At 40.7% G+C, this 27,655-nt stretch overlaps 3 protein-coding genes across 3 annotated transcripts in view; 2 read left to right on the forward strand and 1 right to left on the reverse strand.

The window, feature by feature from the left end:
* Positions 1 to 1,211, reverse strand: part of mtres1 (mitochondrial transcription rescue factor 1) — a 5,738-nt gene extending 4,527 nt beyond the window's left edge. The window contains exon 1 of the mRNA XM_036575207.1: positions 1,109 to 1,211. The gene's annotated coding sequence lies outside the window, so the exon portion shown is untranslated. The remainder of the gene's footprint in view (positions 1 to 1,108) is intronic.
* Positions 1,212 to 6,000: 4,789 nt separating this feature from the next.
* On the forward strand, positions 6,001 to 20,035 carry matn3b (matrilin 3b). The gene is made up of 7 exons (XM_036575321.1): positions 6,001 to 6,164; positions 11,607 to 12,172; positions 12,690 to 13,265; positions 14,429 to 14,557; positions 15,470 to 15,598; positions 17,746 to 17,847; positions 19,635 to 20,035. Exons 1-7 carry the CDS (start codon positions 6,001 to 6,003, stop codon positions 19,676 to 19,678), a joined length of 1,710 nt encoding a protein of 569 aa, XP_036431214.1. The 3' UTR covers positions 19,679 to 20,035.
* Positions 20,036 to 20,664: 629 nt separating this feature from the next.
* The window catches only part of wdr35 (WD repeat domain 35), a 45,390-nt gene continuing 38,399 nt past the window's right edge, over positions 20,665 to 27,655 (forward strand). The window contains 6 exon segments of the mRNA XM_036575208.1: positions 20,665 to 20,902; positions 23,758 to 23,875; positions 24,217 to 24,288; positions 24,748 to 24,840; positions 25,779 to 25,907; positions 27,082 to 27,215. Of these exon segments, the coding sequence (XP_036431101.1) occupies positions 20,879 to 20,902; positions 23,758 to 23,875; positions 24,217 to 24,288; positions 24,748 to 24,840; positions 25,779 to 25,907; positions 27,082 to 27,215 (570 nt within the window). The 5' untranslated portion in view covers positions 20,665 to 20,878.

Here is a 27,655-nt window from a genome sequence, read left to right on the forward strand (position 1 = left end):
ATAACCTTAAATCAACCAAATGTAAAAGAGCATAAATGTGGAGGTGAAAAAAATCAGGCCCAAATTATTAATATTCATTTGAATTGATCTGAACTGATTGCATTTATCCAAGTTGGGGACAGTCAATAATGTAAACATCACCTCCAGAATATGATGTGAGCTTCATTTCACAGTCAGAAACGTAAATCAGAATCAGTCTACAGCTCAGGCAGAACCTGATTTTGTGAGGCAAAGCTTAAGCAGGCTTCTTATTGGATTTTTTCATTCCACCTTAAAAGGGGAGCTCCACCAATTTTTCAAAAATTCTGCATTATTGAGTGTTTAAAATGTAAACAGAGCCATTCAGAGAGGTTTGGTGTGAAATGGTTCAGATGTCTTTACAGTGGTGGTGATAGGAACCAGGGGTCGCCATGACTACAACACAAATATAACTTCTGGTAAAACAGCGGAAAAAATAAGTTTTCTTTGGAGGTTATTTTGCCTTACAACACCTTACGTGTAACCCCTCACCATGAATGGATTAAAATACATTTAAGCCAAAACTTCATCATAAAACAATATGTCAGGCATCAGGCAGTGAATTCATAACCATTTCATGTAGTAACTTTCTGTGAGGGAGCTTTTAGAGGTGGACGTCTGGTTCCTATCACCACCACTGTGAACATTTCTGACTCAGTAAGTTTCTCTAGAACAGAGCGTTTCACACCAAACCACTCTGAACGACTCTGTTTACATCTTAAACATTTAGCCATGTACATTTTTTTGAAAAATCGGTGGAGTTCCCCTTTAAATGCAGCTGTTAACGTACATTGGAATAAGAAGCCAATTTCACTTCAGCGTCGTCTGAGACATCGTCACATCATCCTCTGCTCCAGTGCAGCTTTAATGAAGCGGTTATAAACAGAAACACTGTGTAGAGCCGCGTCTACAGGCTTTTAACCCATAATTAAATGTGCAAAATACAAACCAGCTCCAAAACTCGACTGACAGCCCGACTTATACGAGCCTCGAGCTCAGAAATTCTCCAGTCACTGAAATAATACAGCACCGTCAAACCTGCAGGTACAGAAATGTGGTTAAATTAAGTCTCAAACAGGAGATTTAATACCTTATTTGATTAAAAAACTCTTCTTTAGCCGAGTCAACCAGGGTTTAAAAAGTAAATAAAGGGCAGCTACTGTTAAAGAACCGTTTTCCAGCATCGCCACCTACAGGCTGGAGGACTGAACTGCACGTGTTGACATCATGAATGCAATACAATATCAAATGAAATATTGAACTGAGACACAAAATTAGAGCATTTAAGTATATAAAGGAGTTACTATTAGTATTATTAAGTGCCATCAAGACGATTCTGACTCAAAAACAGATGGTTCGTCAAGGGTTGGAAGAAAAAATATCTCCACAGCTTTGCTCTCGATACAAAACTAACAATAAAAAACAGTAATAATAATAATAATAATAATAATAATAATAATAATAATAATAATAAAAACAGCAGGAAAAGACAATTCTTTTATTGAAGATTAAGGCTTTCCAGCATCAAGCGTTAATCTTAAATTGGCCTGGACACAACTGACAAACCCACAAAAATCCACTCTTTTTATACTCTTTTTGGGCAAGGAGAGGTCAACACCTTTCTTCTCTTTGCCCTTTGCATTTGTTTCAAGCTTTTGATTTGCACATCATTGTCTGCAAAAGTTACGGCTACTTTTACCACCCTTATTTCCAAACCAAGAAGTATTCCCAGAAGCCATTCCCAGGCCCAAGCCTTCAAGCTTTCTTCGCTTCATCTGTTACGTTTGGATTTATATGTTTTTAATTTAGTTCAGCTACATATGTACTTTTCCCTTTTTCCCATTAATTTTAATGTTCCTGATATTAACAGACTCCAGCTGTATGTGTGCGTCTATTCAAGTCACAGCTGGCTGCCCATCCTGTGGGGTCTGATGCTGTTGCTTCTTCTGCCTTGATCGGGTTCCCACTGCTCGCCAGCCTTCTGGACCGGTTAGACCACCACGGAGTTTCTCGCTGTACAAACACTGTGCAAACCTCCCCAGATAGCATGCGGATGTGGGCCACTTCTGGCATTGCTGATATGGCACTGCTGGCCCATGGTCGGCACTGGCTAACTGCATGTGAGCCAAAAGTGGCCCACATATTAAAATGCTCATATGGCCCACATGTCTAAAAACAGATTTGGGCCACTTATGGCAAACATTGCCAGAGCTGACATGAGCTACACGATGATCATTTATGTTTTAAACAGGGGTTTTAAATCAGATCTTGGTAATATTTGGCACAGTACATTGTAAAAAATCCAACCTAAACTGTTTTAGCTTTTGTGACATTTTATTTGTTATTTCAAAAAAGAGAAATGCTGGCTTAAAATGCTAATTTTAGTTAATCCAACACAATCTGCCTCAGCACTAGGAACAATACTACATAACCTAGTTTGCAGTTTAATTCAGATTTACACCGATCAGGCATAACATTATGACCACCTCCTTGTTTCTACGCTCATTGTCCATTTTATCAGCTCCACTTACTATATAGGTGCACTTTGTAGTTCTACAGTTACAGACTGTAGTCCATCTGTTTCTCTGATACTTTGTTAGCCCCCTTTTACCCTGTTCTTCAGTAGTCAGGACCCCCATGGACCCTCACAGAGCAGGTACTATTTGGGTGGTGGATCATTCTCAGCACTGCAGTAACTCTGACGTAGTGGTGGTGTGTTAGTGTGTGTTGCGCTGGTATGAGTGGATCAGACACAGCAGTGCTGCTGGAGTTTATAAACACTGTGTCCACTCACTGTCCACTCTATTAGACACTCCTGCCTTGTCAGTCCACCTTGTAGATGTAAAGTCAGAGACAATAGCTCATCTGCTGCTGCACAGTTTGTGTTGGTCATCCTCTAGTCCTTCATCAGTGGTCACAGGACGCTGCCCACAGGACGCTGTTGGCTGGATATTTTTGGTTGGTGGACTATTCTCAGTCCAGCAGCGACACTGAGGTGTTTAAAAACTCCAGCAGCACTGCTGTGTCTGATCCACTCGCATCAGCGCAACACACACTAACACACCACCACCACATCAGTGTTACTGCAGTGCTGAGAATGATCCACCACCCAAATAGTACCTACTCTGTGAGGGTCCATGGGGGTCCTGACTACTGAAGAACAGGGTAAAAGGGGGCTAACAAAGTATCAGAGAAACAGATGGACTACAGTCTGTAACTGTAGAACTACAAAGTGCACCTATATAGTAAGTGGAGCTGATAAAATGGACAATGAGCATAGAAACAAGGAGGTGGTCATAATGTTATGCCTGATTGGTGTAGTTTACAATGATTTGTGGCTGCTTAAAATTTTGCATCTATTAAACAACAAAACTCATCTTTTCTGTCAGGCATGTCACTTTTTTAAAATTAAGTCTTTTTCACAGTGTAGTGAACATTTTGAACATGTAGGCCTGTAAAGAGAAGTACCTGAGTAGTGCAGTGGGCTGAGCCTTTGCTTATTTATCAGGAAATTGTGAGTTCAAATCCCATCAATGCCATAGCCATCTGCAGCGAATGATCCAAGAGTGTTAAACACCAACTCTCCCTGAGTTTCATGGCACTGTGCAACATTCCCATCCATCAGGGCAGTTTTTGTAATGGCCTGGTTTTTGTACTAATGTTTTTAAGTGGTGACTGACCTGATTCCTCAACTCACACGGACCCACACACACATATACATAACACCCACACGGACCCACACACACACATACATAACACCCACACGGACCCACACACACATATACATAACACCCATCTGGACCCACACGTACATATACATAACACCCACACGGACCCACACACACATATACATAACACCCACACGGACCCACACACACATATACATAACACCCATACGGACCCACACGCACACATACATAACACCCACACGGACCCACACACACGTAAAAATATGGGACTAACTCACTCCCCAGTTCTTGCATTTCCAAATTATGGAACAATGTAAAAATATAATTACTGTATTTCACTGAAACACTTAATTTGACATGACTGCAAATCTGAATACTTGCATTTTTTTGCACATTTGCACATTTTTTTCCACAGCAATATCTGACTTTGCATTTTTGCACATTTTATACTTCACTTTAAGATTGTTAGCTGCTAGAATTACTGTATCAACCAAATACTGCATAATGTATATTGCTGCTCTGGTTGCTACCTCAGTGACTGCTGTGCTCATATCTGCTAGGCTGCTAATATGTCATAGTGTGTTCCATCCTCCTTTGCACAGCTCCACATACTCTCAGTACTGTGTGCTGCCTGTGTTCTGTTCTGTATTCACTGTACGTCTTTTGTATTTCTTTATTGTACTGTACTGTCTGCACTGTGTTTATTGTATTGTTCTGCACTTGTGTTCCTGTGTTGGTCCTGGAGGAACGTTGTTTGGTTTCACTGTGTACTTGCATGGAGCTGAAATGACAATAAAGCCTGACTTGAATGTGGTGGGTCAGTTCTGGCAGTGGTGGTGTAAAGGTGGCTGAGATGTGGCCTTGTAATCGCACTAAACAGGCTGGGCTCTGGCAACCGTATCTGGCCCACTCCTGCGCCATCGTTCCAGGTGGTATGTGGGCCGCATCTAAATGTCGGATGTGGCCCAGGATTGTATCAAATGTGCTATCTGGGTCACCTGCATGAACTGACCTTTCTGGGGATACTGCTGCTGCTGCTGCTGCTGCACAGACTCAGTCTATTTAATTATAACCATCGCTTCACCTGGTTTACCCGTTTCTGTATATTAATATTTTATACTAATGCTGTTTGCTGTCTGGTGTCAATCAGAGGAGGTTCCCCTTTTGAGTCTTGGTTCCTCTCAAGGTTTCTTCCTCTTACTCTTAGGGAGTTTTTCCTGCCACTGTCGCCATTGGCGACGCTCATGGGGGCTCAGACCTGGATTTTTCCATAGAGCTGCTTTGTGACAACACCTATTGTAAAAAGTGCTATATAAATAACTTTGACTTGACTTGACACCTCAAGGCCGCTCACAGACACACAGCCAAACTACTCATCCACAATATAACACTTGTGAATAATTGTGAAAAATGTGAATAATTCTAGTTCAATTCATCTTTCACGTCTCCCACATGTTCTTTAACAAAGACAATGGTTCTCTATAGAACCATGAACGCTCAAAGAACCCTTTGCATGCTTAAATGGTTCTTTGCATGGCGAAGTGGTTCTTCGGATTGATGGAGAATGAGTTGTGTGTGGTTCTATGTAGAACCTTGTTGAAAATGGTTTTATGTAGCACCTAAAGGGTTCTGCTTTGTATACAAGCTTGACGTAGAATAGCAACAACAGCAGAACATCTTTTTGGTGCACACATTCTCAATCGATCTGAAGAACCATTTAACCACGCAAAGAACTCTAAAAAGAACCCCTTGCATGATTAAAGTGTTCTTTTGCGTGAAAAGGTTCTTGTATGTGTTGTCTGCTTCTGTTACAAACTCAAGCTTATAAGAATAGAAGAACCCTTTTTGGTGCTATGTAGAACCATTTTCTTCACTAATGAACCCTTGAAGAGCCATCTTTTTAAGTGTGCACACGTGATTAGCTCATAGTGCTTCACAGGGGTTAGAAGTTTATGACACAAACATTACAAAGAATTTTTAATGCAAAACAACATTTTATGCAAATGTCATTTTCTACAGAAACTCGTCTAAATCAGATGTTCTTTCCTCTTTTCAGACTGAAGTGAGAATGTTGGTCAACTTTTTCTCCTTTATAAACTCCGCAGGCTCCGCCCACTGTCGCTCTCCCGCTGCTGATTGGCTGGTCGCGTGTCTCCGCGGCGTTAATTGGTCCTGCGCTCCCTCAGCGCGAGCACTGCCGCTGCCGGTGGAACGATGGCTCGTGCACTCTGGGCGCTCTACTGCTGCAGCCTCGCGCTGCTGACGCTGCTGAATGGCGCGCGCGGAACGAGAGATGTCCGGAGACCGGTATATGGACCGGGACACGGACACAGACCTGGATACGGACCGGGACACGGACACAGACCTGGATACGGACCGGGACACGGACCAGCGACCAACTGGGGAGGTGAGGACTGTGAATGCAGTTACAGTGCGGATAGTGACCACAGTGTTACAGTACGGATAGTGACCACAGTGTTACAGTGTGGATAGAGACCACAGTGTTACAGTATGGATAGTGACCACAGTGTTACAGTGTGCATAGTGACCACAGTGTTACAGTGTGGATAGTGACCACAGTGTTACAGTGTTAGTGATGAGGATTATGCAAATAATTAATATGGAAGTAAAATGATGGTGATGATAATAAACCCATTTATTTTCAACTAAGTTTAATATGATGTAGAAAACTGATTTTGTTCTGATTGGTCTAAAATTGTGTTTTTTTTTGGGTGGTCATACTTTGGATTAGGGCTGAAAGATTCATCGTTTTATATCAAAATTGCAATTTGAAAAAAATGCCACTTGACAAAAAAATTAAAATTTTCAAATTGCAGGACTGCATTTTTGCAAATCATAGCCTACATCATCCAAATAAAAAAAAAATTGAAATTTAAGGTAATAACATTGAGCTTGTGAATTGCATGTAGATGAGTTAGACCAATCAGATGGAATCAAACCTCAATTTTTTGTGACATCACAACCACAACTTACTGGCAATCTGGCACACTATATTCAGGGTTTAAGCCTCAAGCCAGAAAAAGTGGATATTCTTGGCCAAAGAATTGTCTAAACCTAAATTTAGAGTAAATCAATTTAAATTTAAATTCACAATTTAATTTGCGTTTGCAATATTAGTCAGAAAAATCGCAATTAGATATTTTCCCCAAATCGTTCAGCCCTGCTGTGGATGCAGAGGTGGGTAGAGTAACTACACTCATAAAAAAGGGTGGTTCTTCAAGGGTTCTTTAGTAAAGGAGTTCTATATAGAAACATTGCATGCTTCAGTGGTTCTTTGCATGGTGAAATGGGTCTTCAAATTGATGAAGAACGTATTGTATGTAGAACCTTTTCTTAAACATGGTTCTATAAAGCACCAGAAAGGATTTGTATACAAGCTGGACATTGTAACAATAGAATAGAAGAACGCTTTTTGGTGCTATATAGAACACATTCTCAATATCTGCCCATTTCAGTCCCGCTCTTAACAAGCACTTGTCAGCTTGGTCTTGCTGTTTCCCCTGAAAATCCCTGACACCATCTGAAAGAGGAACTCCACTGATTGTTCAAGATTTTTGCATGACTAAATGTTTAAGATGTAAACAGAGTCATTCAGAGTGGTTTGGTGTGAAACGCTCTGTTCTAGAGAAACTTACCGAGTCAGAACTGTTCACAGTGGTGGTGATAGGAACCAGACGTCCACCTCTAAAAGCTCCCTCACAGAAAGTTACTACATGATATGGTTATGAATTCACTGCCTGATGACTGAGACACTGTTTTATGATAGTTTTTGTGACAAAGTTTTGATCTAAAATGTATTTTAATCAATTTATGGTGGAGGGATTTATGAAGGATGTTCTAAGGCAAAATAGTCCCCAAAGAAACGTATTATTTCAGATTTTCCACTATTTTCCATCATCAACATTCCATATAAACTCAGAAGACTCGTGTAGGTTCACTGGTGGTTTTGGATAGCAAATAAAATGTCTATATCTGTGTTGTAATCATGGTGACCCCTGATTCCTATCACCACCACTGTAAAAAAATCTGAGCAACTTCACACCAAACCACGCTGAATCTCTCTGTTTACATCTCACACACTGAATTATGCAGAAATTTTTGAAAGTTAGTGAAATTCCACTATTTTATTACTTTATAACCCTTAAGTGAAGTTAAATCGATGAGCCCTTGGAGTTGCTGAACTTGCCCAAAAGTCACTGAGACGTTTCCCCTTCAATCCTGAAAACAAAAGCCAACCAAAACTGTAACTAATCCACTGCAATAAAATACTTAATATTTTAAAACTAAAATAATTCGAGTTGCTGGGAAGTTGCTTTAGCTAGTTAGTAAACTACTCCATCTGTTATCCCTGACAGGGTCATTACTTTAGCTTGACTACAGCAATAAAAAATGCAGGCGATTCACTACAATTTTAAGTTCATATCCAGACCAAGCAATTATTCACAAAACGCATGTATAATATGTTCAGATGCCTCAAAAACATTCAGCATTACAAAATTTGCATGTGTAGCTGTTTAGCTCACCGCAGTTAGCTTATCTGAGGGCGAGTGCTGCTCACTGTCCCCTCCTCTCCTTCTGCTGCTAGTGAGCAATAACAGACGTGAACTTCAGAGTGGGAATCGAAGTTGAAATGTTAAAAAACTATTGAAATGAGCCACTGGATTTGGGCATCCCTGGATTAAGGGAATTAAACATTTTTCAGCTTTTTCTAAGACAGTGAGTGTATTTCACATGCATTTAATAATCTGAAAACTGCAGAAAATCAGATTGTGTCAATAACTGGTTTAGTGTGTTTACACTTAATAATCTGAAAACTGCAGAAAATCAGATTGTGTCAGTAAGTGGTTCTGTGTGTTTACACCTAATAATCTGATAACTGCAGAAAATCAGATTGTGTCAATTACTGGTTCTGTGTGTTTACACTGAAATATCTGATAACTGCAGAAAATCAGATTGTGTCAGTAACTGGTTCAGTGTGTTTACACTTAATAATCTGAAAACTGCAGAAAATCAGATTGTGTCAGTAACTGGTTCTGTGTGTTTACACCTAATAATCTGATAACTGCAGAAAATCAGATTGTGTCAATTACTGGTTCTGTGTGTTTACACTGAAATATCTGAAAACTGCAGAAAATCAGATTGTGTCAGTAACTGGTTCAGTGTGTTTACACCTAATAATCTGATAACGGCAAAAAATCAGATTGTGTCAGTAACTGGTTCTGTGTGTTTACACCTAATAATCTGATAACTGCAGAAAATCAGATTGTGTCAGTAACAGGTTCAGTGTGTTTACACCTAATAATCTGATAACTGCAGAAAATCAGATTGTGTCAGTAACAGGTTCAGTGTGTTTACACCTAATAATCTGATAACTGCAGAAAATCAGATTGTGTCAGTAACTGGTTCAGTGTGTTTACACTTAATAATCTGATAACTGCAGAAAATCAGATTGTGTCAGTAACTGGTTCAGTGTGTTTACACCTAATAATCTGATAACTGCAGAAAATCAGATTGTGTCAATTACTGGTTCTGTGTGTTTACACTGAAATATCTGATAACTGCAGAAAATCAGATTGTGTCAGTAACTGGTTCAGTGTGTTTACACCTAATAATCTGATAACGGCAGAAAATCAGATTGTGTAAGTAACTGGTTCTGTGTGTTTACACCTAATAATCTGATAACTGCAGAAAATCAGATTGTGTCAGTAACTGGTTCAGTGTGTTTACACCTAATAATCTGATAACTGCAGAAAATCAGATTGTGTCAGTAACTGGTTCAGTGTGTTTACACCTAATAATCTGATAACTGCAGAAAATCAGATTGTGTCAGTAACAGGTTCAGTGTGTTTACACACGCGGGTGCTGTGTTAAACGCTGCTCGCTGTGTCTGGGACAGTGCTTTGTTTTCACACATGCTCAGACTGAGACAAGCGAAAGAAATCAGAGTAAGAGTTTACATGCACTGATAAACCCCATTACTGAGCTCAAATCCAGCTGCTGTCTTATCCGATATTGGTCTTAATCTGATCTAAGAAATTTGAAAATACAGTTTACATGACTGCTTAAAAATCAGATAATAATAAAAATCAGATATTAAGTGCATGTAAGCGCACTGAATACTGGTGTTTCAGCTAGTCTTTCCTGGGGCATGAAATGATTGCTAATTGCTTATATACTGCTCCTGCAGTGATTAAATAGTCTCCAACAGCCGCGCTGTTATTTCCACTGTGAGACCTAAAGAACACAATGCTTGTGGTCTTATGATTCATTTGAGACTGTCTTACTACTCCTCACTTGTTTTAACGATGTAGGTAGTGATGTGTTTATCTGCTTCACTGCTCTCCTCCCTCTCAGGCGGAGGAACGCAGGGATAAGCTAGCACAGCCAGAATCCTAGCTATCAAACTAACAATGCAGAAATGATTTTATGCCAAAATTCTTTTGGGGAACACTTAAAAATGTTAATTCATACTTTTGGCAACAACTTGAGGATGTGGTGTTTAACTATGGGAGGTCATTTTGTGCCGTGTCCTTCTTTAGCAGGACGTATTTCACTAAAAAGCAGGACGCTAACTATTAAGCTAATAGATAAAGAACAGTGTTAGGCTACATATGTTTGCTGAACACAAATGATTCTTTGACAAGTGAACTCATCTCAGACCTTGTCAAAACATCAAGTACTTTTTTATTTTGAGATTGTTGTAAGACTATTATATGACTAATTAATTAACTTTTTAAATTAAATTAAATTAATTTGAATTAAATTAAATTAAATTTGTATGTTTTTAAAATAATTTTATTTTATGAAAGTGTTGCATCCTATTGGCAGATAGTGTTGATTGTTTCAAGCATTATTTCTTTTAAAAAGATAAATTATCTGCACAAACTACGCTCTCAGAAAGAGATATGTAGACCAGATATGAGATGATTTTACTTGCCAAGATATCTTTTTTTCTGCTAGAACATTAGTAATTCACATAAAACATAATCATAAATGAAAGCACTGCGGTTCTATGCCCTGTGGAAGCATATGGGAGGTAAATTTTGTGCCATATTTTACTTTAGAAGCACACATTCACATAAAAACACCAAAACTCAGAAAACTGGAAACAAAAAAGGGGAAAGAGTCTGTTTTGTTTTCTGTTATTATTCAAAATAACTGATTCTTCTTGTTTTCAGATCAAGAGGCTGTGGTAGGCGGATATTTAATTTTGGAAAAAAGTTGTGCATTTACTACTGAAAAAGTGCTCATTACACTCTTTTTATCCCAAGAAGCAGCATCTACAGAGCATGTGTTCAGAGAAATTTGTACTTTTTACACATTTTTTTAGGCTAAGTTATGAAATCATCACTGATTTTCTACACATCAGAGCAAATGTTGGGTTTGAAACACCCAAAATTGTTTTTCTTTTCAGAGTAAACTTAGAGATAACCAAACCTGACTGCACTGTAAACCTCTGTTTGACTGCAGGTTTGGTCAAGTGAAGAGCTGTTGATTCCTAATGTCGTCAGGAAATTTGATTGAGCATTTGAACAACTATAATCAATAGGAAATGATCTTTTCAGGCACGAGAAACACCTCGTATTGGGGCTTTGCTGTTCCTAATGCTTGTAGAAATGTAGGAATTCTCAGAGCCAATAAAAAACGAGCTAATGCTTTTGTCTTCAGCCTCTCTCTCCCACACGCTACACTGAATTGCAGCTGTGTCATCTTGCTTTAGACCACGAAAGTAACCTCAGCCTAAATCTTCAATCTTTCCCCCTCTTTTCTCTTTTGCTTTACCTTCTCTCTCTCTCTCTCTCTCTCTTTGTCTCTCTTTCAATATATATCTCTCTCTATCCTTACCTAACCATGCTAAGCTCATGGCATTAATCACAGGTTTTACGGTTACCACCACTACCACCATCGGCCGCCTTGGAAGTGGCCCCCCTTTACCCACCAGCGGCCTGTCTTACCAGCTCAGCCCAGGGTGCCTCCACATCCCAGAGTACCAATGGTGCCACCAAAGCTAAAGGTAGCCAAGCCTTGCACTACAATGCCCATTAGAGTACCCACTTTGGTCTTCACCACGGCAGTTCCCACAACAGTTCCCACAACAGTTTCCACCACGGTATCCACTACGGTAGCAACCACGGTACCCACTACAGTAGCAACCACGGTACCCACTACGGTAGCAACCACGGTACCCACTACAGTAGCAACCACAGCACCCACTACAGCAGCAACCACAGCACCCACTACAGCAGCAACCACGGTACCCACTACGGTAGCAACCACGGTACCCACTACGGTCTCAACCACGGAACTCACTGTGGGACCCACCATGGTTCCCACAATGGTACCCACCCTACCCGTGACAGTTCCAACCCAGCCTCCCACCACCCCACTGCCGGTCAGTACCCCAAGTGGCACACCTTCCCCTGCTGCACCTTCCACTGAGCCAGGTAGACCCGTCTTCAGCTTCTTTCCTCCAGACACGTCTTGCTGAGCATGCCAAGGGCCGTGGGAACTGTCGTCCTCACACAGCTCCACCTTTCACTGTCTGTTTCTAGGTGATTCAATGAGAGATTCTTTACATTATGCAGGCTTGTGGGGAACCTTTGAACCATACCACATGTTACTGATGAGATTACTCCACTAATGGCTGTCTTATCCACAGAAAATCTGCTTTTTCCATATTTAGCGCAGCTACCTGATTATGATCCACTGTCTTTTTTTACAGATTTACCTCGTCTGCCAATGGATTAATTGTGACTCTGTTTTCTGAAAAGCTTATTTACATTAATGGCACTTGCTAATTTTAACTCCATCCAAAGTTAAGCCTGTACCTGCATGCTAGCAGCTAATGGAGAATGCAATGATTTGACTAGATTACCTTCCTGACTGCTATTAGAGAATCAAGGTATTCAGTACTGATTGTGCCTACGCTAAAACATCCATATCCCATTAACTCTCCAACAGCTCCAGCGGAGGTGTGCAAGAGCCGCCCGCTGGACCTGATCTTTATCATCGACAGCTCACGCAGCGTCCGGCCTGCCGAGTTCGAGAAGGTCAAGGTCTTCCTTTCAGACATGGTCGACTCTCTGGAGATTGGACAGGATGCCACGCGAGTCGGCTTGGTCAACTACGCCAGCACAGTCAACATCGAGTTTCGCCTGAACACTTACCACAACAAGGCACAGCTCAAACAGGCCTTCTCTCGCATCGACCCCCTTTCGACCGGCACTATGACCGGCCTGGCCATCAAAACGACCATGGAGCAGGCCTTCACCGAGGGGTCCGGCGTCAGGCCCCAGAGCAAGAACATCGGAAAAGTGGCCATCATCGTGACAGATGGGCGACCCCAGGACAAGGTAGAGGATGTTTCGGCCGCTGCGAGAGCCTCTGGTATTGAGATCTATGCTGTCGGAGTGGACAGAGCAGATATGAAGTCTCTGAGGTTGATGGCCAGCCAGCCGCTGGACGACCACGTCTTCTACGTGGAGACCTATGGGGTCATCGAGAAACTCACCTCCAAGTTCAGGGAGACTCTTTGTGGTAAGAAAAAAGAACTAGAGGTGGGGACTTAAGCCTCCCTGACCACACAGAGCTAATTTGAACTCAACCCATCTGCGGATGCAGACTTTGAATCCTTTTTCGGTCCGACTTTATATGGATGGTTTTGCTGTAGATGATCTAAAGATGCTCAAATTACACACTGTCAGTAGCGTTAGGGTTAGGATTAAATTTTGAGTTGAGATAAAAGGGGCATTTCAGCCTAAAACTAGCATTTGTTGTCATGTTACGTGATATTGGGTAGCACAGCATTGCATCCCATGGCTTCATCAGTTGGACAGAATTCAAAATGATCCTTTTTGTGTTTTTTAGAAAAAAAAAAAACAGTACAGACCAGCATGAATTCTGTGCTGGTCTAAGCTGGTTTATGCTGGTTTAGCTGGTCACCTAGCATTGTCATGCTGGTTGACCAGCATACCAACATCCAAAACACAACATATGCTGGTCTTGTTGGTCTATGCTAGTTTTTCCAGTAAGGAAATATCTAGCACATATTACACAAATACATTGTGCATTGAACAAACACATTGAACAATTGGGAGTCCCCCACATAGCTATAAAGACCTCCCGACTGTTAGCATAGCCACAAAGAGGCTAATAAACACAGAAGTGATATACGGCTTCCTAGCAGTAGTGTTAGCTACTTGGCTGACTTATGCATTTGCCAGCTAGCAGGATAAAAACATTTCAAACAGCTGGCCCTCAGGTTTCCACCACAAAGCCCTCCCACCTTCAAGATACATCATCAGAAGGCAGCTTACCTAGTCTTTTCACTCTATAGACTGTTACGGCACCACTGTATGCATGTTACAGATGTGGTAATGGTTACATTTTTAGTTTTGGTCTGAGTGCCCCTTTAAGGTTAGGTTTAGAATGAGAGACATAGTTAGTTTGGCAAAAGTCAAAGTGATGTTAATAGACATTTAATTTAACAACAAAGGCATCTGAAGTGGACCATCCAGATAAAGTCGCATATGTTTTTCTATTAGGTCTATTATAAGGTCCCCTTGTTGAATGTACTGCACTAAGCTAATCAGTAGAGGTGAAATCAGTTTCAGTAGCATGATGAGTCTGACTGCATGAATAATGACTAGCTGTGTGTTTGCTAACCCTGCTAGTGGTGCTGTGGTGATTATCGTCTGTAGGTTGGGATGCATGTGCCCTCGGACACGACTGTGAGCACATTTGCGTGAACAGCAACGCCTCTTACTACTGCAAGTGCAGGGTGGGCTACGTCCTTAACCCGGACAAGAAAACATGCTCACAATCCAACGGTTGGTCATTCTACTCTGTTTGATGCATGTTAACAGTCTGGGTTTATGTAGTGAAGAACGTCATCTGTTTGCATGTGGAGAAACTTTCATAAAAGCCCAAATGTTCTCACTAACCACTGTGCAGTTTGTCCTGTTTCGGTCCCATTTTATTTGGATGGTTCCTTCTATCTGTCCAAAAGTTTGTAGACACCTGCTCATCCAGCATTTCTTCTGACATGAAGGGTGTTAATAGGGAGTCCCATTTTCGCTTCAGTAACAGCCTCTACTCTTCTGGGAAGGCTTTACACTAGATGTTGGAACATTGCTGTGAGGATTTGATTGAGGTCACGTGCTGATGTTGGATGGTCAGTTTTGGATCACTCCAACTCATCCCAAAGGTATTGGATGGAGCTCCATCACTCCAGAGAACACAGTTCCACTGCTCCACAGCCCAGTGCTGGGGTGCTTTATACCCCTCTAGCCCTAGTCTGACATTGGCATGGTGACCTTAGGCTCATGTGTGGCTCCTCGAGCATCCCATTCTATTGGTCAGTGCTTTCCTATGGAGATTATACAAGCAGTGTCAGCAATAGGTGACCTTAAAATAACTGAATGCACTAATTAGAAGGGCTGTCTGGATACTTTTGGACATAATGTATTTAGATACTTTGTTGAACCTACTTTAATGACATCATAAGCATCTGCAAAGTGTCTAAAGTGGACCATCTGAATACCCTGTTGCCATTTGATCATTTCCTTTAGTTTCATGAGTTCTAAGGTGAATTCTCAGCCCCCTTGTTGAATGTACTGCACTAAGCTAATCAGTAGAGGTGAAATCAGTTTCAGTAGCATGATGAGTCTGACTGCATGAATAATGACTAGCTGTGTGTTTGCTAACCCTGCTAGTGGTGCTGTGGTGATTATCGTCTGTAGGTTGGGATGCATGTGCCCTCGGACACGACTGTGAGCACATTTGCGTGAACAGCAACGCCTCTTACTACTGCAAGTGCAGGGTGGGCTACGTCCTTAACCCGGACAAGAAAACATGCTCACAATCCAACGGTTGGTCATTCTACTCTGTTTTAATGCATGTAACAGTCTGGGTTTATGTAGTGAAGAAAGTCATCTGTTTGCATGTGGAATGATTTGCATAAACCTTTAGGTTCTCGCTAACCAGTTAACTGGTTTGCACTGATTAACAAAGATTGCGACCTCCTACGCATGGGCCCTTGGGGAGCGTTCACTGGCGATGCCATTTGTGGCCCCAACTATTGTCCTTGTACATCGATGGCTAAGTTTACATGCAAAGATTTTTGCCAATCTGATTGAATACATTCTGATTAGACTGAGGTGTTTATATTCTCACTCTATTCAACAATCTGATGGAAATCTTCCTTTACATGCTCACTACAAATAATCCAAAATGACACGTATGCATGGAGTACATCACTTGAGTCCAGTCAGAGTGAGATGAGCAGCAGTGAGCAGTGCTTGTGTTTTTATTTGCTTTAAAATTATGTCAGACTCAGGAAAACGTCCTTCACATGTCCTTATTAAAGAATGCCGAGAGGAAGACGTCGTGTTCTGAGACACATAAGATGGACGTCCGTCCCACCGCCGTCTTTTAAAGACCAGAGCATAAACTTCGTCTCCTCTGCAGACCAGTTTCTGCTCCGCCATGTTGAACGGTATAAACTTTCACTATGACGTGACGAACATGGTCAGAACGGACTTAAACTTTGCGATAGGGAATGTAATCAGATACAGGCGTTTACAGGGATATTATTCTTCTATTTAACGGATTATTTACAGGATTACCCACCTCGATCAATCGGATAGAAACTGTATTCTGAATGGCCTCAATCAGACTAGTCCACTCCTTTTGAGGTGTTCACATGAACGTGTTCTATTCTGATTGAGCTATTAGTCGGATTATTAATGGATTATTAGGCTGCATGTAAACATAGCTACTCAGCATGATGCTAAAATAGCCACATTAGCAGTTAGCGCTCTTCTCCAAGCATGTTGAGCTGTCCAGTGACGCTGCATTGGCAGCAGGTTGAAAAGATGCGGTGGAGCCTCACGTCTCAGAGAAAGAACGTTCTAGCTATCACCCTCCCAGGATGCTAACATTGTGCGATGAGGCAGACGTGGCAAATTAGCAATGACTAAATTGTAGAGAAAAATAAGTTTTATGCTGAAGCCTGTTTGTGCCGTTCTGTTTGATACAGCTTTTGAAGGAAAATTCAACCATACACTACATTCTTAAAAAAGATGGTTCTTTAAGGGTTCTTTAGTATAAAAAAGGTTCTTTAAAAACCATGAACCTTTTGCATGATTAAAGCATTCTTCAGAATGTGCTGTAGATGGTACTATATAGAACCCAATTTTCAAAAAGGTTCTATATAACACTCAGAAATGTTCTTTGATTGTTACAAGCTTGACTCTGTAACAACAGAAAAACCCTTTGGGTGCTATATGGAATCCTTTTCAAAAATGTTATATATAGTACTCGTAACAATAGAAGAACCCTTGCGGGTGCTATATAGAACCCATTTTCAAAAAGGGTCTATACAGCACTCAAAATAGTTCTTCGATTGTTACAAGCCTGACACTGTTACAGTAGAAGAGCCCTTTTGGGTGCTGTATAGAACCCTTTTCAAAAAGGTTCTGTATAGTATTTGTACCAGTAGAAGAACCCTTGTTGGTACTATATAGAACCCTTTTCAAAAAGGTTCTGTATAGTACTCAAAAGGGTTCTTCTATTGTTACAAGCTTGACACTGTAGCAACAGAGGAACCCTAATTGGTGCTGTATAGAACCCTTTTCAGAAAGGTTCTATATAGCACTCAAAAAGGTTCTTCTAATGTTACAGGTTTGACATTGCAACATAGAAGAACCTTTTTGGGTGCTATATAGAACCCTTTTCAAAAAGGTTCTATATAGTACCATCTACAGCACATCCTGAAGAACCGTTTCATGATGCAAAGAACCCTTTAATCATGCAAAGAGTTTATAGAACCTTTTTTATACCAAAGAACCCTTAAAGAACCATCTTTTTAGTGTATGACTGACTGTGACAAGGCTTTGAGCAGCAGGCTTGAGGACTGATAGATATAATTTTGCTCCATATACATGATGTAACTGGACACACAGTTGGCCAGTTGGCTGATCAGTTACACCAGTCGCTGTTTTCTCCGCTCTTTCAGAGGAGGCACGCAGCGATGTGTCGGAGGACGCCTGCATGTGCGAAGCTCAGATCGCCTTCCAGAAGAAGGTCCACCACAATATAAAGGAGATAACCAGCAAACATATCCTTTCACATTACAGACGCATTGTATCTCACATAAATGGTGTCTTAATCAGAAATGACCAGATACGAACTCCGATGCACTTCGCTGAATTCATGTTATTCAAATGGTGTCCATGTACATATAGATTTATACAACAGTTAGTTCCGGCCATGCAAGCTGATTGGTTGAGAGGCGTTCTAACTGTGCTGTTATTTCACTATAACATCACGTTTTTTTCACAAACACTGTATCACTCCGCTAAAGCGCTGTTGCTAAGCAACGACTTTGACAGCTGTGGGAGACGCTCGAGCCATTTGAACGTTTTCACTTCTTACTTTGCCACAAACAGAAAATGGAAACTTTTAAGATCACATTTGACCGACAGCCGATTTGGTCAGACTCTGAAGATGAGACGACACTAAATTCCCAAACTGTCATCACCACTGAGCAGCTTTTCAGTCGGCAGCTGTGACAGAAGAACAGCTAAACAACCTGGAATCAGCCAGAAATGAACCCAATACCATTCGCCAAACGTGTAGTCTGATCTTCAGAGTCTGACCAAATCAGACTAAGCCATAAAACTGCCACAATAAAAAACAAAAAAGCTGCTCAGTGGTGATGACAGTTTGGGAATTTAGTGTAAGGAGCTGGAGAACGAACTGCCGGCTGAGCAGCGAGTGGGCGGAGCTCGTTACTCTGACGTAGCAACAAGCTGCTTGTTAATGAACTATAATTTGGTGAAGGAACTGCGAGCATTAAAACATATTAAACGCCGCGTTCACGGCCCAGTTTATTAATTTATTACTTTATTTATTTAACTGTTGTATAAAAGCATTAGAACACTTGAGGAGTGTGTTATCGCCAGTAACATCACGGCTGACGATCTAAGATGATCTAAGGATGATCTAAGGCGACCAAATCACAGCCGTGATGTTATTTCGTGATAACACACTCCCTCTCTTGTTTTATTGCTTAAATATATACACACACATGCTGGTTAGCTGCTTAGGGAAGGTAGCTTGCCAGTTGCTGACAAGCTGGCTGAATTTAGTTAAATTATTTAGCTATTTAACATTCCCTACACACTTAAAAAAGATAGTTCATGCTTAAATCGTTCTTTTTCATGATGAAATCGTTCTTCAGATTGATGGAGAGTGTGTTTTGTTTCTATAAAACACCAGAAATTAAAAAAAAATAAATAATGCATCTTTTTCTAAAAGGAGCAAATCTTCAGTGCACAATTTCTATTTATTTACTGGGTTTAACATATTGAGACAAAAAACATAAAATATAAAATGTGCTAAAACTTCTGCAAGTTCTGTTTTATTTTTATTTTCCCCCCAATACGTCAAATTCAGCAAACTGTGCATTAAAATGTGCAGAGGTGTGTTCTCTCTAGAGGATCAACGTCATTTGACCTGGGGTGCCCAAACTTTTGCACACGGCTGTATATATAAGATGTTTGATGACCTGTGTACAGAGTAGAGGACCTAAACACATCCTTCAGTAAACGTAATGTTACTTTGATGTCATAATGAGTCAAGTAAAAGTAAAAAAAGCATCTTTCACTCGTGCAAAAGTAGCAGCTCGAAATACTACTTAAGTACTGAGTAACTGACAGAACTGCAGTGAAACTTCTTAGTCCATCTGACAGCTTTAAGCAGAGGTACTGAAATTGGTTAGACTCTATTCTTCTCTATCTGGTCTTAAATAAAAAGGCAGTTGAATGTAACTAGTTACCCACCTCTAGCCTGTATAATGTTGAGTGATTTTAATAAAAGAGCTTTTTCCTTGACTGTTTTCACTGGATGATCTCACGAGAAGAGTTCAGCAATTCCGTCTTCGCTGAGTCCAGAACAGGAGCGGACCGCAGATGACACCTTTCACCAGTTTGAACCTGCTTACATGCCAACAAAATTTCTCCACACCACACAGCAGTCTTTCTGTTAGTTAAGCCTATTAGAGGGCCCTTTGTTTACCTGCATATGTGTTTCATATAAACTGTGTTCATTATATCAACACAAAGTGGCCAGTAGCTTATTTTATTTTTATATGAGGTAGCTTGTATAGTGTAGCCGACTCTTCTCAGTGTTTGAGAATGATTTATACTCTGTTATCAGAAAAACAGAAGTTGTTCCTGTAACCGTTTGGACCTTATTTTACTGCAGTATATCAATGCGGTGCTTGGACTTTTATTTTGTAAAAGATAAATAAAGTATATAACCTTATGAAGGTTTCTTTGAATGGGAAAAAAAATATTGTGTGTGTATCACAACTTGTATAATTTTGGATACTTTGTACAGATGTCTGTAAGACAATAAAAAAAGACCTTGGAAAACGTTTTCGGATCTTTATATCGGTACAAGAGGCTCTCATTTACAACATACAGTTGCTTGAGTTTGTTTACAGTAGAAATAGGCTGTGTCTCAAATGGCTCCCTACATAGTGCACTGCATAGGACAAGAAACTGTGGCTTCTACACTCAAACTGTGCACTGAATGTTAGCTAAGGAGCTGTGGAGCTCATAGCTAAATAAAAATGACTTTCGAGTAGATATATAATGCACTAGAAACCGTTATTTAATGCCCTACATAGCTAGTGCCCTACGTAGGGAGCAGGGATGCATATGAGACGCAGCCATAAGTCATAGTACTACGTCCTTGTAGGTTTCTTTAATGATAAAGAATACTAATAAACGGCACAGTTTGTTTGTTATATACTATATGTATCATATAGATGTGTAACTCATTTTTCATGTTTATGTCTATCTTTTTGTTTATAACATGAGTCTGCAGCCATGAGAGAGAGAGACGTCATTTCCTGTTGTCGGTTACCTAGAAACCAGGCAACGCAGCGACGCGGCGCTGAGAAAACGTTTTTGCTCTTTCAGGGAATAAAATGTGTTTTTCAGATGGTCTGAAATCAGTTTCAGCAAAGGTTTCGTCTCAGAAGAGGAGCACTGGGTGGTGAAGGGTTCTGTAGCTTTAAACCGGGAGGGGAAATCTCTTTTTTTCCTCCTGAAGCTGAGCTAACGCGGCTAACAGCGGCGATGTTTATTTACCTCAGCAAGAAGGTAAATAACGGGCTTAAAAGTCGTTTCATTTCGACTGAAAGTGAAATAATGTGGAAATAGTTAGTATTATTCGTCATTTAAGGTGGAACATCTGAACAAGAAGCTTCAGCCTCGTTTAGCTGGTTAGGGAAGGTCGCTTGCCAGTTGCTGACAAACTGGCTGAGTTTAGTTAGGTTAAGTTATTTTGCTGTTTAACGTTCACTACACTTAAAAAAGATAGCTCATCAGGGTTTCGTAGTAAAGGGAATGGTTCTGTTTAGAACCATGACTTCTATATAGAACCACTTGCATGCTTAAATGGTTCTCTGCATGGTGAAATGGTTGCTCAGATTGATGGAAAAAAAAAGTTATATTCTATTATTGTTCTGGTCCCCAAGCCTAACATCGTCACAATAGAAGAACCTTTTTGGTGCTTTACAGAACCACATACAACACATTCTTCATCAATCTGAAGAACCACTTCACCATGGAAATAACCATTTAAGCATGAAAATGGTTCTGTATAGAACTCATGGAACCATCTTGTGTAGAACCATGCTTAACTGGTTCTTTGCTTGGTGAAATGGTTCTTCAGATTGATGAAGAATGTGCTGTATATGGTTCTGTACAGCACCAAAAAGTTCTTCTGTTGTTATGATGTCAAACTTGTAACAATAGCAGAACCCCTTTCTCCATGCAGAGAACAATTTAAGCATGAATTAAGCATAAAATGGTTCTATGTAAAACTTATGGCTCTAAATAGAACCAATGCATTTATCAAAGTACCCCTGAAGAACCATATTTTTTAGTGTGTAGAACCATGCTTACATGGTTCTTTGCATGGTGAAATGGTTCTTCAGATTGGTGAAGAATGTGCTGTATGTGGTTCTATATAGCACCATGAAGTTCTTCTGTTTTTGCAATGTCAAGCTTGTAACAGTAGCAGAACCCCATTTTATTCTATATAGAACCATATACAAAATGTTCTCCATCAATCTGAAGAACCAGTTCACCATGCAAAGAACCAGTTAAGAATGCAAATGATTCTGTATAGAACTCATGGTTCCAAACAGAACCAGTGCATTTATCAAATAACCCTTGAAGAACCATTTTTAGTGTGGAACCATGGTTAAATGAGTCTTTGCATGGTGAACTTGTTCTTCAGATTGATGTAGAATGTGTTGTATGTGGTCCTATATAGCACCAAAAAGGGTTCTTCTGTTGTTACTATGTCAAGCTTGTTACAAAAGCAGAACCCCATTTTGGTGCTATATAGAACAATATACAAAACATTGTCCGGTTCACCATGCAAAGAACCATTTAAGCATGAAATGTTTCTATATAGAACTCATGGTTCCAAACGGAGCCAGTGCATTTATCAAATAACCCTTGAAGAACCATCTTTTCAGTGTGTAGAACCATGGTTGAATGGGTCTTTGCATGGTGAGCATGGTGAACTTGTTCTTCAGATTGATGGAGAATGTGTTCTATATAGCACCAAAAAGGGTTCTTCTGTTGTTACTATGTCAAGCTTGTTAAAAAAGCAGAACCCCATTTTGGTGCTATATAGAACCATATACAAAACATTCTCCATCAGTCTGAAGAACTGGTTCACCATGCAAAGAACCATTTAAACATGCAAATGGTTCTATATAGAACTCGTGGTTCTATGAACCATTCCCTTTACTAAGGAACCCCTGAAGAACCATCTTTGTTAAGTGTGTTCAACCATGCTGAAATGGTTCTGTTTATGGGGAAGGGTTCCTCTGTTGTTGCGATGTCAAGCTTGTAGCAATCACAGCCAGATTGATGCTATATAGAACCATATGCAACACGTTCTCCGTCAGTCTGACGAACGATTTCACCATGCAAAGAACCGTTTAAGCATGAAATGGTTCTATATAGAACTTATGGTTCTAAATAGAAGCATTGCCTTTGATTAAAAACCCTTAGTCATCTTTTTTAAGAGTGTATATAACATCAAATTCTTGTCAGTGTTTAGTTTGTCTAAACAAAACATGGTTGATTTACACCGATCAGCCATAACATTAGTCCATCTGTTTCTCTGATACTTTGTTAGCCCCCTTTGACCCTGTTCTTCAGTGGTCAGGACCCCCATGGACCCTCACAGAGCAGATACTATTAGGGTGGTGGATCATCTCAGCACTGCAGTAACACTGACGTGGTGGTGGTGTGTTAGTGTGTGTTGCGCTGGTCTGAGTGGATCAGACACAGCAGTGCTGCTGGAGTTTTTAAACACTGTGTCCACTCACTGTCCACTCTATTAGACACTCCTACCTTGTGGGTCCACCTTATAGATGTAAAGTCAGAGACGATAGCTCATCTGCTGCTGCACAGTTTGTGTTGGTCATCCTCTAGTCCTTCATCAGTGGTCACAGGACGCTGCCCACAGGACGCTGTTGGCTGGATATTTTTGGTTCTTAATCCAGCAGTGACACTGAGGTGTTTAAAACTCCAACAGCTCTGCTGTGTCTGATCCACTCGCACCAGCGCAACACACACTAACACACCACCACCACATCAGTGTTACTGCAGTGCTGAGAATGATCCACCACCCAAAGAGTACCTGCTCTGTAAGGGTCCATGGGGGTCCTGACCACTGAAGAACAGGGTAAAAGGGGGCTAACAAAGTATCAGAGAAACAGATGGACTACAGTCTGTAACTGTAGAACTACAAAGTGCACCTATATAGTAAGTGGAGCTGATAAAATGGACAATGAGCGTAGAAACAAGAAGGTGGTCATAATGTTATGCCTGATTGGTGTGTACATTACTATGGATTTGTTTCTACACCAGCTGGTAGGTAAAGGTGAATTTAATGAATGGGCATATGTTTTTATGTTTTTTTTCCCCAGATTGCCATTCCAAACAGCATCCGGCTGAAATGTGTTTCCTGGAACAAAAATCAGGGGTTCATTGCATGTGGAGGGGATGAGGGTCTCCTGAAGGTCCTGAAGTTAGAAACCCAAACAGGTGACGAAGGTTTTTCTAAGAGTTAGCACCTTAATGTCTGTGCATGCACTGGAGTTGCTGGATTACTTCTCATTATAAAAGCATGTTGTATAATATTATTTATGTAGTAATTACAGGCATAGTGAAAAAAAAGCCCTCTGTTGGCTTAGCAAACCTGAAATAGACCATTTTATCTGGTGACACAATAGTAGCAGGAACAAGTTAGTACAGAGTAAAATCTGTTTGCCTGTTTTTTTACACATTAGAGCTGGTGAAATGGAGCCACTGCACCATCTATTTGCACAATTTGTTAATCAAGCTTGAACAATCATTGCTGACCTGTTGGCATTTCCATATTCCAGATGATGCAAAGCTGAAAGGTCTTGCTGCTCCCAGTAACCTGTCCATGAATCAGACCCTTGAAGGACACAGTGGTAAGACAGCAAGCGTACAAAAGCACACATACACTATGTGTCCAGAAGCATTGCCAATATAATGGGACGCTGCAGAGCAGCTGCGCAGGTCACCATGCTCAATGCCGAGCAGCTGGAGGGGTATAAAGCCCCCCAGCATTGGGCTGTGGAGCAGTGGAACTGTGTTCTCTGGAGTGATGGAGCTCCATCCAGTACCTTTGGGTTGAGTTGGAGTGATCCAGAACTGACCATCCAGCATCAGTACCTGACCTCAGTAATGCTCAATCAAATCCTCACAGCAATGTTCCAACATCTAGTGCAAAGCCTTCCCAGAAGAGTAGAGGCTGTTACTGCAGCACAAACTCACTATTAACACCTTCACTTCAGAAGAATGAGCAGGTGTCTACAAACTTTTGGACATATAGTGTACTTTTCAGCTTAATACTTAACTTTGACTTTTTTGTGTTGGATGCTCTGCAGGTGCTGTGCAGGTAGTAACATGGAACGAGCAGTACCAAAAACTCACCACCAGTGACCAGAATGGCCTCATAATCGTCTGGATGCTCTACAAGGGTGGGTGTGCTTTTATGTCAAGCCTACAATGAAGCAGATTTAGGTCCAATCCCATTTCTTATTTTTACCCCTACCCCTTGTTTTCAAGTGTCATTTTGCCCCTTGGAACTGAGTCACAAGGGATAATGGTTGAAGTACTACCCTCCGAAATGGGACCCTCAAATAAAAAGAGCATTACTTCATTAACAGCTACCAGCGCTGCTCTGTAGGTGACCCTGCCAGTCTGCAGTGACAGCAGAGGAGGGTAAAGTTCAGCTCCTCACTGCTGGGCTTTAGTTACATTTAGGGAATCATATACCTCCAAAGGTGGGGGGGGCGATTATTTATTATCGCCCATCCCTAATTCTTCAGTGATATGAAGCTGAAGTCAGCTTTTCACCAGCTTCTTGTTTGAATTTTTCCGTTCCACCTTAAATGGAGCAAAAGCTCTGACACCTTAGGTGCCAGAATGTAACTGCTGCACCATTTAAGGTGGAACGGGAAATGTAGCTAGATAACTAACGAGACATCAGCATACCAGCTATTTTTTTTTCTTGTTATGAAAAAAGGACAATAATACATTGAAACAACATTAAACTAAGATAATACATTGGTTATTGTAATTTTAACAGAGAAAATTCTCACATTTGTGGGCTTCTTTGGTCTCTTGTTCAGCCATCATGACGGTTTTTCTTTTTTTCCTCATATCACTCTGTTTGGAGTCTCTGAAAAACCTCCATTTGGAGGGCCATGTAGCTCTAACACTTCGCCCCACCCCTCTATCTCAACAAAAATCGGGACACCCTACCCCTAGACGTTAACACACAAAACAGAGGAGTAGGGCTAAGTGGTAGGGGCGAGGGGAGAAATGGGATTGGGCCTTAGTATATGATGTACTGACCTGTCATTTGATCTTCACTGTATCTGTGCATGTGTTCTCCGTGCTGTGTGTTGAGCAGGTTCCTGGTACGAGGAGATGATTAATAACAGGAATAAGTCGGTGGTGAGGAGTATGAGCTGGAATGCAGATGGGGAGAAGATCTGCATTGTGTATGAAGATGGTGCTGTTATTGTGGGATCAGTGGACGGTGAGTTTACTCTGTTTTTACAGCATCTTATATCAATAATAGCAACAACAATACTGATGATAAAGATAGAAATTGTGATAATAAAATAAACCTCATTTATAGAGCACCTTTCCTATAAGTAGCAGCTCAAAGTGCTTGACAATCAAGTACGTACTGGATCTGCATAAAGACCTAACTGGGTAACTTTTTCAAAGAAGTGCCACAAAAGCGAACAAGACCAAGGCCCAATCCCATTTCACCCCTCGCCCCAACCACTTAGCCCCACTCCTCTGTTCTGTGCGTTCACGTCTAGGGGTAGGGTGTCCCGATTCTTGTTGAGATAGAGGGGTAGGGTGAAGTGTTAGCGGCTACATGGCCCTCCAAACAGAGGTTTTTCAGAGACTCCAAATGGAGAGATATGAGAAAAAAAGAAAAACTGGCAAGATGGAGAACAAGAGACAAAGAAACCCACAAATATGAGAATTTTCTCAGTTAAAAAATTATGATAACCACTATATCATCTTAGTTTAATGTTGTTTCAGTGTATTATGGTCCTTTTCTTCATAACAAGCATAAAAAATCACTAGTAGTAGCTGATGTCTCGGTAGCTAGCTAGGTACATTTCCCATTCCACCTTAAATGTTCGGACAAAAAGCTAATGAATGTCTGACTTCAGCTTCATATCACTGCAGAATTAGAGGTGGGTGATAATAAATAATTGCCCCCCTCTTTGAAGTCATATGATGTCCTAAATGTAACTGAAGCCCAGCAGTGAGGAGCTGAACTTGACCCTCCTCTGCTGTCACTGCAGACTGGCAGGGTCGCCTACAGAGCAGCGCTGGTAGCTGTTAATGAAGTGATGCTCTTTTTATTTGAGGGTCCCATTTCAGAGGGAAGATTTCAACCACTACCCTTTGTTACTCAGTTCCAAGGGGCAAAATGACACTCAAAAACAAGGGGTAGGGGTAAAAATAAGAAATGGGATTGGAATCTTTATTGAATTAGTCCTCTACAATCTGCAAACGACTGAGAAAAGCTGTCTCAGTCCATATACCACAGTCAGAAATCATATGAGAGTTCTTTCTTGTTCTGTTAAACACATTAATTAAAATGCAGTTTATTTTTCTTGACTAGTGGATCCCTATTCAGCTGCCTTTCTCTGATGATGACCTGTTCTGTTCTCCTGTTGCTGTAGGGAACAGAATCTGGGGGAAGGAGCTGAAGGGGATCCAGCTGGCTCATGTGGCCTGGTCTCCAGACAGTAAGATCCTGCTGTTTGGAATGGCCAATGGAGAGATCCACATCTACGATAACCAGGGCAACTTCATCGTGAGTACAAATAGCGTTATTTGCTTTCTAAGGAGAACAGATCTTTTGGTTGCATATAAGACTGTATGCTTTTTTATAGATCTTTAAGGTAACCTGTCCAGAGGTCTTCAAATCTCGACCTCATTCACCAACTGTTCTTAAGAATAAAATTTTATTTCTTAAAACCCACTTATGCAATTTTCATTAAGATTCTGTCATTTACCAATGTTTTTGGAACTGGATCACTGAGTCATTTTAAACTTTTACTCTCTAGCCACCTCCACTGTTTCACCTGATTTCTTACTATTATTGTCTTAGTTTCGTTATTTTATTATTTATTTATTTGTTTATTTATTATTATTCATATTCTTATTTTAATTATGATTATTTTATTATTATTTTAGTCATTTTAATTCATTTTTACTTTCCTTTTTGATCTTATACTCCTTTTGTTTTATTTA

Source organism: Colossoma macropomum, unplaced genomic scaffold, assembly GCF_904425465.1.
Source record: "Colossoma macropomum unplaced genomic scaffold, Colossoma_macropomum, whole genome shotgun sequence".
Taxonomy (NCBI): domain Eukaryota; kingdom Metazoa; phylum Chordata; class Actinopteri; order Characiformes; family Serrasalmidae; genus Colossoma; species Colossoma macropomum.

Excerpts from the sequence above, each read along its gene's own strand:
- matn3b (XM_036575321.1), top strand. The coding sequence starts at position 6,001 with ATGTCCGGAGACCGGTATATGGACCGGGACACGGACACAGACCTGGAT. Across the intron at positions 13,266-14,428 it reads GTTCAGGGAGACTCTTTGTG|GTTGGGATGCATGTGCCCTC; the intron begins GTAAGAAAAAAG and ends TATCGTCTGTAG. Across the intron at positions 14,558-15,469 it reads AACATGCTCACAATCCAACG|GTTGGGATGCATGTGCCCTC; the intron begins GTTGGTCATTCT and ends TATCGTCTGTAG.